The following is a 13,533-nucleotide window of genomic DNA, read 5'->3' as shown; positions in this document are numbered from 1 at the left end:
ATGTGCACATGTGCGTGTGCACGTGTGTGTGTGCATCTGAGTGTTTTATTCACTAGCAGACCCCATAGAAAGAAAAGAAAGGGCTTTAAATATACTCCCTAAAGTCTCTTTTTTTAAAAGTTTGCAATGCTTTTGTCCTGTTAAAAATATCAATCATCCCTTGAAACATACAAAGACAAGGTAACAAAAACTTGTAGATTTTTTTTTCTTCAGGAGTGCATTTTTTGCTTCAAAACTATAGATCAGAGCAGTCTATTTGCTTAATTGTTCTTTGTTTGCCCGTTTCAATTTTCCTATCATTGTAGTTTTAGGGTTGGAGTATGGATTCATTTTGCCCATGATAATCTTTTGTTTGTTAGTGTTTGAAGCTGAAATATATCAGGAAGTTTTAGTCTTGATTGCATAGTATACACTGCAAATGCCAGCGAAAATTTCACAGTTCAAAATGCTAGAAATGCCTATCCTGATGAACCTGGCAAAGTACCATTGAAAAAGACAATTACTAATGGTTTCCTTGGTGCCTATGTTTTAATTCAGAAAAATCAGACAGTGAAAATGTACTCTAAAGCAAATGGAAATGGGTTCTTTTTAGCAAAACACTGTGTTGAGATGTATAAAATTTAACTTAGACTTAAAAAGAACAGCCCTCAGGTGATGTTCCCTAAATAGTGCCTTCCACTGTCCATCTCCTCACCATTTGAAGCTACTTCCCCCTGCACTTTTAGACTACCTTTTTATTTTGTGCCTATTAGCAAATATAAATTGGAATAACATGTGTGAGGTGCTAACAGCTGGAATTATTTCTAACCCATCCACCTAAATCTTGATGAAATTCCAGGCTTGATGCAATTATATAGGATAAGAAAGAAGAAAACATAAAATGATTCTCAGAAAGAAATAAAACATTGTTTGCAAATGATCTTGGATATCAAGAAATCCAAGATAATTGACTGAAAAATTATTAAAAACAATAAGAGAGTTCCATAACATCTCTGAATACAAAGTAAATATAATATTAAAATCATTTCATTGAGCACTTATGTGCTAACAAATGAAATGAAAATAATATAATCACTAGAAATACAAATTTGAATAATTTTAACAAAAAACATTTTTAAAAAAACCTCTACAAATGCAGAACGCGGGGGCACCCCGCTGATTTTCACTCATCGGAGTCCACAGCCCAGCAGCTGTCAGCTTTCTGCATCCCACAAACTCCCTTCGCTCTGCATTTTACCGCGGCGTCCCTGGGCTCCATCAAGGGCTCTCTGTGGTTTTAGACTTTAGTTAAATCGCTTTCTGCTGTGAAGTGCCCCCAGGGGTGACGTGGCGTGTGCGTTTTGGTCCTCGAATAACGGGCTCTCCCCCACCCCCGGACAGCAGCTCCCTTAGCCTCCCGCTTGTTCTCTTCCAGACTGCAACAGAGACCTGCTCATCGACGTGCTCACCCAGCGCTGCAGCGCGCAGCGGCTGCTGATCGCAGAGGCGTACCGCAGCATGTACGGCCGGGTAAGCGCGGCCTCCCCACCCCCTGCTAGGGCCAGACCTCTGAGAGACAACCACACCCTCGGAAAACGGGGGCTGTCATAGTGGGTCCTCGGGTTACAAGGACTTCAGGCCTTGTTACATGTCAGAAACCGCTGACTCCTCTCCATGTTTCAAGGGATAACAGAGAAAGGTGAAGCATGAAGCGTCCACGCCTTCACACTTACAGTGGTGCTTCCATCGGTCCTGCCCAAAAACGCAGTCAGCTTCCAAAAATGAAAAGTGTTCATAGCCTCACCCTGCCAGTTGGCCCAATTAGGCTAAAAATGTTGTACCGGAAGCACCCCTGTGTAGAGCTCTAGCGATGGCATTAAAAAGACTAATGATCACCAGGTCAAAAAAATATCTTTTTCTGCAATTCTCCACATGTCCTCACCTAACTCTCAATCAACAGGGATTTTCTATTAGCTTTCCTTCTCACAGCAGGCAGTCATAAAGACCATCAGAGAAAAAATGGCAGTTTAAATATGGTTTAAGGCAATAAAACCATCCATAGTGTTTTAAAGTAATCACATTCTAATTTCAATCAAGTGCCATTAAAGATTTCTTTCACTATGCATTTAAACCACAGATTCAGAACAAAAACTCTTCAAGCCCAAAGATCCTGAAATAGCAATTACTTTGAAAAGTGAACGTTATTGGTGTGACACCATCATAAAACTTTCTATAGAGTTGGTCCACAGAAATTAATTTCAACTCTAAACATCAGCATCTGAATAACTATGATAAATTAAAGGATAGTCCCATGTTCTGGAAAGAGCTAAAAAAAAAAATCCAAAAAAGCCACTGCTGCAAGGCAAATTAGTTGGCTGAAGCCAATGAGGCAAGTTATGCCTTTTTACCCCAGGTGGAATGGTCACCTGAGCTTATGTTTCCGTGAAAGCAGGGTTGGTTTTCTTCCGAAGTTGTTCGTAAGGCTATCAGGGTTGTGTCGATGGTATCCCAATACTGCTTTCTGTGCACACTGTGCACTAGAGACAGAACAAGGCCACCACAACAGGGGGGCAGAGGGAGGCTCAGTGCCCCTGCAGCTGAGGGGAGGAGCTTTCTAAGGGCTGGGAGGGGGTCCTGGAAGGGGACTGAAGGGGGCAGCCAAAGGCTGGGCATGCCCAGGACATGCCTTCGTCTCCTGACTTCACAGGTTCTGTCCAGACTCTGTAAGGGCGAGGGGCGGGAGTCAGGCCGTGGCAGCGGGAACAACCCCATCTCAAGGGCGGTCCAGCTTCAGGGAAGCTAAGGCGTCTTGGTCAGGCACACAGGGGATGGGGGATTTCTTAGCCTAGGCTCTTTTCCCGGATCACAGGGCTCAAATTCAATATGTCAGGCTAGAGCATTATTTTATCAGATTCAACAAAATTACATTAAAGCAGGTTACAAATCAGTGAAGAAATGAATGAGGTGCTCACTCTGAAGACACTTTAAATCTATTCGAGAATTTATACCCTAACAGAAGACCTTTGACTACGTACATGAGTCTCAGAGTATGTTAGATGCTTGCTTTTGCTGATTAACCCATACCGCTGGGAAAAGCACGGCTCTGACACCAGGCTGTGCAACCTGGAAAACAGCCACGCTGCCCTTCCCTCTGAAATACTCGACGTTCAATCAGCGAGCAAGTCCTACAAATTACTTCTCTTACTTTTTCCTTTTTTTTGTCCTCACTTTCTACAATCAAGCCTTCAACATGTAACCGAGAAGTCAAGATATAAGGGATGATTCTGATTACTGAATTGTTCTACAGATTTTCCTTTTTGCTTTCTAATATATTGAAGTAGACAGATGGAAATTCCTGACATCTCTGAATTGTAATCCAGCTGCCTTGATCTCTGAGGATGACTGTACTGCTTTTATCTTGAGCCCCCTGTGATTGTAAAAACCTTGTGACTCACCTTCGCTTTGCCCATTTATGCAGTTTTTCAACTTCGGTGTCTTGTGGGCACTGGAGTCAGCCCCTCGTGTTGATTGATAAAGGATTGTGGAGCCCAGAAATACCCACCCCAAGTCTTGATAGCTGAGGCTGGATCTAACCGGTGGCCCCGCCTGACATGCGCAGTGGCTTAGACTTTAACCCTCAAGTCACTGGGACCTCATTATAATACTAAAAAAGCACACTTTTTCCCATTTTTCCCATTTTCTTACATACGTTACGTACATTGATCAAGCATGTAATCAATTTGCGCATGCTCAATAATCAGCTCAGCTCTAACTACACCATCTGGGGCTACTGTGCTCATTATCCTAAATTGTGCCCATCTTTTAATTCTGTAAAACTATCAGAATTACTGCAGTTCGGGGAGATGGATTTTGGGCCGCGAGGCCATCTGTTCTCCTACTTCCCACCTAGTAATGAACTCTTCCTCTCTCTGAAACCTGGGGTCTCAGGAATTGGTTATCGAGTGCATCAGGCAGGAGCCTGGGCCCTTCTCTGGTGGCATCATTTCATGCTCTGACTCACGTCCCTTCAACCCCTAGTCCCTCTCCTGCCAGAACTGTGTGTAAAATCTCGACCTTCACAGCTCACCTTCCTGCTTTAATCCTTCAACGCTCACCCCATCTGTCTCTCACTGATATCTTCGTGGCTCTGCCTTCACAGGGAACACAAAACCGTGGTTGCCTTGTTTCTGCTCTCTCCTCCTCATCCCTTCCATCCTCCCACACCTCCACATGCACCCGAAGCAAAACCCTGTAGTTCTCGGGACTCACAGCATTCGCTGGGCTGCGCATACCCTTCCCCACCGTGGTCCATCTCAGCTCCGTGCCCTGGTCCTCGATTTCACGTGCTGCCCAGCGGCTCCTTCCTGGGCACTCGACACCCTCCCCACACCACTGCGCGCTCCCCGGTCAGGAGGAAATGACTCGAGCGGCTGCTGCACCTTTACCTGCCTTGCTCACAGCTCAAATCACCAAGTAGTGACGGTGTCCACACGTTTCCCCTTAGCAGAGTGTGGAAGAAGAACCCTCGCTCATCCCCGGAGCCAGGCACAGACTCTAACATGCCTGGATTAACACTCAGCGGATGCAGTGACGGTAGAGCCCCGCCTGCCCTTGGGGCACCAGCTGGACCCGCGCCCTCTGCTCTGGGCTCCAGGCCTCCCGCCCGGCTCGCAGGGTCACCTGGGCCTCGTTCTACCCTGACGTTTGCTGCACCGGGTCGTGCTGGTTTGCTTTTGTGTCTTGCCAGCTAGACTGAAATGTCCTGGGAAAGCAGGGAAAGAGCGCTGCTGACCCTCCAGACCTCAGCCAGGGCCTGGCATGCCTGGGGCGCTTGCTGGTTAAAATAGACGAATCTAGGGAATTACATTCTTGCTATTGACTCTTTCCCTAAAAGAAAAAAGGAAAGCATCTCCCTATAACCTACTCCGTAGTTGAAGTGGAAGAGCCTGTGTTGCCTCCATCTCTTCCCCTCGTCCTTGCCCCAGCTGCTCCCAGGTTAGCGTGGCTGACCTCCGCTGGGCTCCTTGACCTCCCCCAGGTTAGCGTGGCTGACCTCCGCTGGGGTTCCTTGACCTCTCCCAGGTTAACGTGGCTGACCTCCGCTGGGGCTCCTTGACCTCTCCCACGCTCACTTTCAGAACTACCGTCTCCATTTGGCCAAGGGGTATCTGCTCTTACTTTCCCCCTTTTCCCATGAGAATTTATAGATTATCCTTTATGTTAATTGTTGATTTTTTGAATTTTACCAATATGGATAACTGATAGTTGGCAAAATTATTTTCTTAGCTGCAGAGTAAAGCACAATTCTAGCATAGTCCACATATATTTATTACTTAACATTTTACATTAGTGAGGAGATGATGAATTTCATCAACAAGGCTGTTACGTAGCAGAAACTAACCTCTAGACTCAAGTGAAAAGCCTTTGTAATGCCTCCAGTTACATCTGCCAGTGTAATTAATGAGGTCACTGCTAATCTTCCACACCAAAGCAAATGCGAGTCTATTGACAGTGCAATTAAACCAATGCAACAATTAACTGCCTTGTGGGGGGGGAGGTGCAGAGGGAGCTATGCGGACATGGGGCATTGGCAAGCAGACAGTGATTCCTGGAGGAGTTCAAAGTCAGCATGGAAGCAATTTGTTTTCTAGTCTCTCATAAAACAGGAATGGTCAGTTCTGAAACAGGCTTTCTGGTGTTCATTTAACCCATGGTCGGGAAACTACCCAAAGGCACATGAAGGTAGAACTTGAGCCAAGGTTACCTGACCCTAAATCATGCCTTCCAATGGCTCTCAGTAATTCCAGCTGAGTCAACAGAACATATCCCGACTGATTCCACCTCACTGTCTTCAAATGCCAACTCGCGAGACGTCCACTCACATGGCCCTATTTAATACTGTAACACTCTGCAGCACTTACACTCGACTGCAGAACTCCCTCCCTTGCTTCTCCTCTTTTGTCCATACAGGTATTGTCTCCTAACACACTGCACCATTTACTCACATCCTAGGGCTGTGGGTTTTCATTTCTCACCTTCCTCTAGAGTGCAAGCCCCACAAGGGAGGGGTCCGATTTGTTCTCTGAAGTGTCCCTAGTCCCGTAACAGTGGCAGGCACACAGTAAGTACTCAACAAACAGACGTTAGCACAGGGGAAGTTCATGCTCCGAGCCCATCTTGTTTTATAAACACATGTTTTTCTTATTACCTCCCAACTTTGTCATTAAAAATGCATTTTGTTCAAAGAATCAACATATCCAGGAAGCAGGAAGGCAGAAAATTGCCTTGGTACTTTAGACGTAGAATTATCAAGTCACTACTATCAGTAATATATACTATACATTTTCCTCTGGGACTCACTTCCAGAGGTCAGGAATAAGGGAGGTGGATGTGGGCTGAGCTCAAAAGTTGGATTTCAGTATACAGCTTACCACAGATGAATTTTATGAACATGAATTAGATGTCGTTTTACATAACAGGTTAAATATACTCCAGTTGGTGAAACTGGGATCATCAGGAAAAATAATTCATAATTTCCAAAAGTTTTGCCATAGAATCAATCAAAGTATTAAAAGTTTAGAAAGCAACCACCTGCAGATCTGTGACAGTCTGTACCATCACTTCTATTTGGGATAACATACACACAACCTCCGCCTTGGAGGGAGAGAGGGAGGGGGGAAGGAAGAAGGAAAAAGGTAGGAAAGGGGAAAGATTCGAGATATTGCTAAAGCCAGACCTTATTAAGCCTCAAAATAGTCGTTGAAGCAGTTCCATAAATGTATACTTCCACAAGCAACGTACGGAACGGCTCCCACTTCCTTCATCCCCACCAGCACCATCATATAAAACTCATCAAGTTCTAGACAATCTCACGGGTACAAAATGAATCTCACTGTGATTGATTTTGACTTCTGTTTTCCCCTGATAAAGTGCAATGTTGACCATCTTCACGTACATTTCTTTTACATACAGTCTTCTTTTAATTTAGCTCTTCATAGCCTCTGTATAGTGGTCTTTCAGCAGCTTGTCATTTATTATTGATTTGTAGATATTCATATAATTTGGACACTAGTCACTTATTGAGTCTGTAGACTAAAAATATTTTCTCTAAATATATTGATTAATTTTCATGCTATGTTGTAGGATCTTAGGTCACCTGGGTTTTCTGAGACATTAACCTGCTTGTGAGAGATCAAGTTGACCTGCCAGGTAACACGAGTGACAACATAAGACATGAGTCTCCTGGGTCAGAGATGAGACAGTTTATTACTCACAGTAATACTCATAGCCAGGGCAGCAGCATTTCTGCAGCATTTCCTTGACCCTTGATTCCCACAGGTCAACGTGAAGATGGCCAGATGACACTTGTGCACGTAGTGGGCTGCATTACAGAAGAGAAACCATGAGCTTATTACGCATGCCAGCCCTTTGCTTAGGAAAGATAGCTGTCGCCACCTCCCAAGGCTATTCACTGCATAAATATCCTTAGAAAGGTGGTCTAGAGTGACAGGCAGCTGCTGCTCACTTTTAATAACATGCAGAAATATTAAGCCCACTGAGAATTATCCCCCTACAATATCCACCTCTCATTTCTCTACTATCCTGACTCCCGACACATTTTCCTAGGACTATGCCAACCCCTGTCACTCCTATTATTCTGACCAAAACGGCTAGGCCCAAATATGTCATTTTGCCTTACGGTGTTTAGTTAAACTACTATTAACCATGAACAGGACACGAGGCAATAGGAGGTGGGCAGCTAGCAGTATGGGCCCCGGTCAAGATCCCAGACCAAATGAGCAGAATTAGAAAACCCAGGTGGGCTTCTCTTAAAGCTTTGGAAATCATGTGTCCACTTAATTTGAATTATTAATCTAGATACCGAAAAATGAGTAGGTGATGGCAAAGAATTCACCTTGGCCCACGAGGAGGAAGCTTAGATCAATTTAACAGTTCATAATAAACTAGGCAGTGAGTTGAGACTCTTGAATGCCTTCTAGGGCTGATGTGGTACAAATGTTTACATCAGCATAATTCAGGAAAGAATTCTGCACCTCTTGTTCTAATTGCATGAGCCTATTTCACAAGAAAGCACGCCTGTAATGAGCCACTTTTCCCTCTAGGAATCTCACTGATGTAACCAAAAGTAGTCTCACAACAGAGACATCTTGCTGTCATCTGAGGGCTACGTGATGGACTGGCAGGATTTCTTTAAACACTTGAAGGTATTTTATAACTAATCCTGAGGGGTAGGTCCCTAGTTTTTAGGAGAAAAGCAAGTTGATGCCTGCTTCCTTGTAAGAAACAAAACGCGGGTGTGCATATGCTGTGCCTGCAAAGAAAGTGTTATTTACAATTTGGGGTGTCACCAAGCGAGACCCAGGAACACAGAAAGAAAGCCCCCCAGGTGACCTCTGAGCCAGCTGGTAGACCTCAGAGTCTCCAGTGTTAAAGGAGCCCTGTCCTTATTTTTGGTGGAACTGCCAAAGGGCTGTTGGTTCAGCCTCTCCTGTTCATCCCTGCCACCCGCCAGAGGACATCTGTGCACCCCAAAGAAAGGCTGAGCAACGGCTGTAGGGGATGGGTATGGGAAGGTACCTGGAGGTATCTGGGAGGTCCAGGAGGAGGAGCCACTTCCTGATAACACTGGTGTTTCGGGGGAGAGAGCTTCTTCTTTAATCTACTATGTTTCTTTAGAAGGCCCAGGTGTTATTGTTATTACCAGAGAAACATTAACAACCCCTGTGTCCGTTGAAAATAGTATCATTAAATAGACTGTGAAAATATCATTAAGTGAAGCTGCTCAAAAGTATATTCACCTGTAACTACAAAATGTCAAAGCATCTTGCAAAAATGTTTATATACAATGCACATTTTTCCCAGGAGTCACACAGTGACAGCCAGTGTGGGTAAGAGTTCCAAGTTAAGCTTTAAATGGGCCTACATCTCTGAAGATTTAAACAGCAAGTGTCGTTTTTTCATGTAATAGAAAAAGGCATAAAGACATGAAACTGTTTCCCTGGAGCATATTCAGACAAGTAAAAGTGAGTCCTATTTCTACTTCAGGCCCCTGATTAGGCATAATGGGAGAAAAGTATAGAATAGGGTCTGGTAAGAGGACACCTTGTGGTTTAAATGGAGTGGTCAGAATCCCAGCAACCTGGCTAATCAGCAGTTTCATCAACAACTTGAACAGCTCAGTGTGAAAAGCGAGTTCTCATTAGCTTAATGTAAGGTCAAGCTGTGATTCCTGTAGTGGTTGCTTTAGGGCAAGTCTTTGGAAAACAAGAAAGCAGAGGCAGTCGGGCTGGAGAGAGTCTTACTTCAAAGGTTGCATCTGCAAAGTTATTTATGTAACACAAAGTGAGAATTCAAGATTTTGATTAGAGAACATATTGGAAGGGTCCTCTTTTGCACTTGCAACATTTAGTTATTCAAATACATTATTCAATAGTTATCTTCCCAAATAAAAGTAATGCTTCCTTCTCTGAGTCGCTTAGCAAGGCCATCGTATCTGCCCCTTCACTAAAGGAAGCAGCTTGAGGACAGGGACCTTGAGTTTTTTTATCTTTGAATTGCCAAGAATGACTACAAGCAAATACTTCATTCATTCATTTCCCGTGTATCTATTTGATACCAACTTGGCAAGTGCCGGCTATGAACCAGGCACAGTTCTAAGTGATGGTGGACAGCCTTGAACAAAACCGAACAAAAGCCCTGCCATGATGGAACTGAAGTTCTACTGAGGTGTGACGGGTAATAAATAAAATAAATTGGTAAAATATGCCCTATGTTCATGTTAGAAAGCAGCACACGGTATGGAAAGAAGAAGCCAGAGGAGAAATACGGGAAGTAAGGAGGTCACCGGTAGTTTTCGAGTGGCCAGGGCAGGCTTCCCTGAGAGGACACTTGAGTAGAGGCCTGAAGGGGGAGAGAAGAGGAGAGGCCTGGGTGGGAACCCAGGGGAAGAGCAGGCCAAGCAGCCGAGGCCGGAGCAGGTCTGCTGCCCCAGATGCAGTAGGAAGACCACGGCAGCTGGAGCAGAGAAATCACGAGCAAGGAGAGGGTTGGGAGAGGAGGGTGGAGACGGGACAGGGGACCTCAGGGAAGGCCCTGTCAGCCGCTGCAAGGGCTTTGGCATGTACGTGAGTGCAGTGTGTGCTTTCTCCTCAGATCAACTGCCAGAAATAACGTTACATTTCATCCTGGTTTGGGGGTGGAAGACACCACGGAGGCAGAGGCATGACTAATCTGATGTGTGTTTCTATAAGATCCCACTGTCAGGTTTGCTGAGGGAAGACTGCAGAGGACAGAGAAGAAAGGAAACTCTGTGGGAGACCATTGCATTACACAGGGGTGTGATGGTGGGGCCTGGACTAGGGCTACAGCAGCAGAAGTGGTAAGAAATCATCCATTTCTGGATGTAGTAAAAACTGTAAGAAATACGGTATACTAGATCACTGAAGTAGAGAGAGAGAGAGAATCTAGTATTGGCACAGCTGATAATTAGTCATTTTGATTTGAGTCAATTATTTAATTTTTGCTCCTCAGTTTATTCAATTAAAATGGGGAAAAAAGACATTTTGACAGCTGCATGCAGCCCACCCCAGCCCAGCATGTCCCCCGCCCTGTGCGTGCGTGCCTGGCCCCCTTACACCCCAGCCTATGTGCCCCAATACCCACGAACCCTGCACCCCACATTCACACAGCAGCTCCCTGCCCCATCCCTGCCCCCGCACACCCGCACAGCCCCCCAATCTACCTCCCGCGGCACCCTGCCTCTGGGTCCACATGCCGCACCCTTGCTCCTGTGCTCTAAGGCCTACACATTGCACCCTGGCCCCAGGGCACCCACACTACCCCCCACAACCCTGCACCCAGCACCCCATGCTCCCAAGCACCAAGGTAACACCCCTGCCCCACACCCTGTGCCACAACCCATCACTGCACTGCTGCGTCCCACCCCAAGCCCCACCTCCTGCCATAGCCCCATCCCACTAATACAAAGCTTTAGACTACTGAAGGGAATTAACTTCCAAAGGAACCCTCTCAATATAATCATACACCTCAAAGGCAACAGATGATCATAAAGCATGTGAAGATGCAGACAGATGTAGCCCCCTAATGACCAAATTAAAACACGGGAGGAGACCCAGACTTTGAAACAACTAATCAAAGATGTTCAGACAATAAATTCAAAGAGTTGGCTAATGATATAAAAGAGATCAAGAAGACACTAGAGGAGCATAAAGTAGAGTTTGAAAGAATAAATAGAAAAATAGAAGATATCACAGGGATTAAAAATGCTATAGATCAAATAGAAAATATACTCGAGACACACAACAGCAGATTTGAAGAGACAGAAAAAAGAATAAGCAAACTAGAGGACATGACAACTGATTTTGAATGCACGAAAGAACAAATGGCAAAAAAGAAGGAAAAAATTGAATTGGATCTCAGGGAAATGATGGACAAAACAAAGCAGACAAGTATAAGAATCATTTGTGTCCCAGAAGGAAGAGAGAAAAGGGCTAAGAAGATTAGTTGAGGACATAACGGTGGAAAACCTCCCAACCCTTATAAAAGACATAAATATGCAGATCAAAGAAGCCCAATGGACCTCAAATAGAATAAGTTCAAATAGGCCTATTCCAAGACACATACTAATTAGTTTGTCAAATGTTGAAAAGAAGAAAATTTTGAAAGCAGCAAGATAAAAACCATCTACTCCATACAAGGGAAACCACATAAGACTGAATTCAGACTACTAAACCAGCACTATGGAGATGAGAAGGCAGTGGTATGATATATTTAAGATCCTGAAAGAGAAAGACTTCCAGCCAAGAATTCTGTACCAGCCAAACTGTCCTTCAAAAGTAAGGGAGAGATTAAAATTTTCACAGACAAACAAATGCTGAGAGAATTTGTCAATATGAGACCAGACCTGTAAGAAATCTAAAGGGACTTCTGTTATCTGAAAGAAAAGACAGGAGAGGGAGGTCTGGAGGAGGGCACGGAATTGAAGAGTACCAGTAAGGGTAACTTAAAGTATAAAAAGAGAAAGAGAAAAAGTGCATTTAAATCTGACGAATAAAATCCAAATTGTAAGATGGTGGATTCAAGAAATGCCTTTACAGTAATAGCTATGAATGTTAACAAACTAAACTTACTGATTAAAAGGAACAGATTGGCAAAATGGATTAAGAAATATGATATAGCTACATACTGCTTACAAGAGACTCATCTTAGACCCAAGGATACAAATAGATTGAAAGTGAAAGGATGGAAAAAGATGTTCCCCACAAGCTGTAGTCAAAAAAAAAACCAGAATAGCTCTACTAATATCAGGCAAAATAGACTTTAACTGAAAAGACAGCATATGAGACAAAGAAGAACACTGCATATTAATAAAAAGGGCAATTCACCAAGACGATATAACAATCATAAGCATTTATGCTCCCAATCAAGGAGCTCCAAAGTACATGAGACAGACATTGGCAAACTGAAGACAGCAATAGATGTTTCAACAATAAATCATACAACTCAAAAACAAAAGAACAAACAACCCAATTATAAAATGGGTTAAAAATATGAATAGGCATTTTTCTGAAAAGCAAATACAGATGGCTCAAAAGCACGTGAAGAGATGCTCATTTTCACTGGCTATAATGGAAATGCAGATCAAGACTACAATGAGATACCACCTCACACTTATAAGAATGGCTGCTATTAAACAGGAAACTATAAATGTTGGAGAGGATGTGGAGAAACTGGGACACTTATGCACTGCTGGTGGGAATGTATAATGGTGCAGCCACTATGGGAGACAGTTGCTGAAGATTCCTTAGGAAACTAAATATCAAGTTGCCCTATGACCTGGCAATACCACTACTTTGTATACACCCAGAAAAGCTGAAAGCAGTGACACCGACACTTTAACACACCAATGTTCACAGCAGCACTATTCATGATCACAAAGAGATGGAAACAAGCCCAGTGGCCATTAATAGAAGAGCAGATAAACAAAATGTGGTATATGCATACGATGGAACACCATGCAGCAGTAAGACGAAATGATGTCCTGAAGCACATGACAAGATGGATGAGCCTTGAGGACATAATGCTGAGTGAAATAAGCCAGACACAAAAGGACAGATGCTGTATAATTTTGTTTTTATGACCATGGTAAAGGTAAATCCAGAAGCTTATAATATAAGATATAGGGGACCTAGAGATACATGGAAGCTAGAGATGGGTGAACAGTTAGCTAATGAGGTTGAACTCAAATGTAGGAGAATGAATAGAAGTAAAGCAGATAATTAGTGGGTCTATAAGTAATATTGCCATATTAAAAAGTATTGACAAAGTCCCCTGTGGGACAGTGAAACATCTGATACTGTCTCAAACATTACGGACTTCCAAGTCAATAGGCCAAGCCCTTTATCTTGAGGCTTGCTCTCTGAAGCTTATATATATGGCAGAGAAGCTTAGCCTACTTATAGGGATGCCTGAGGGTTACTTATGGAGGACCTCTTTTGTTGCTCAGATGTGGCC

General features: G+C 43.8%; 1 protein-coding gene across 1 annotated transcript in view; it reads left to right on the top strand.

The window, feature by feature from the left end:
* The window catches only part of ANXA10 (annexin A10), a 74,926-nt gene that overhangs the window by 24,107 nt on the left and 37,286 nt on the right, over positions 1 to 13,533 (top strand). The window contains exon 3 of the mRNA XM_077144521.1: positions 1,415 to 1,509. Coding sequence (XP_077000636.1) covers positions 1,415 to 1,509 — 95 coding nt within the window. The remainder of the gene's footprint in view (positions 1 to 1,414; positions 1,510 to 13,533) is intronic.

Source organism: Tamandua tetradactyla, chromosome 26 (genome assembly GCF_023851605.1).
Source record: "Tamandua tetradactyla isolate mTamTet1 chromosome 26, mTamTet1.pri, whole genome shotgun sequence".
Taxonomy (NCBI): domain Eukaryota; kingdom Metazoa; phylum Chordata; class Mammalia; order Pilosa; family Myrmecophagidae; genus Tamandua; species Tamandua tetradactyla.
The sequence above is the reverse complement of the archived record's forward strand: the minus strand, read 5'-3'. Positions and strand labels throughout refer to the sequence as shown.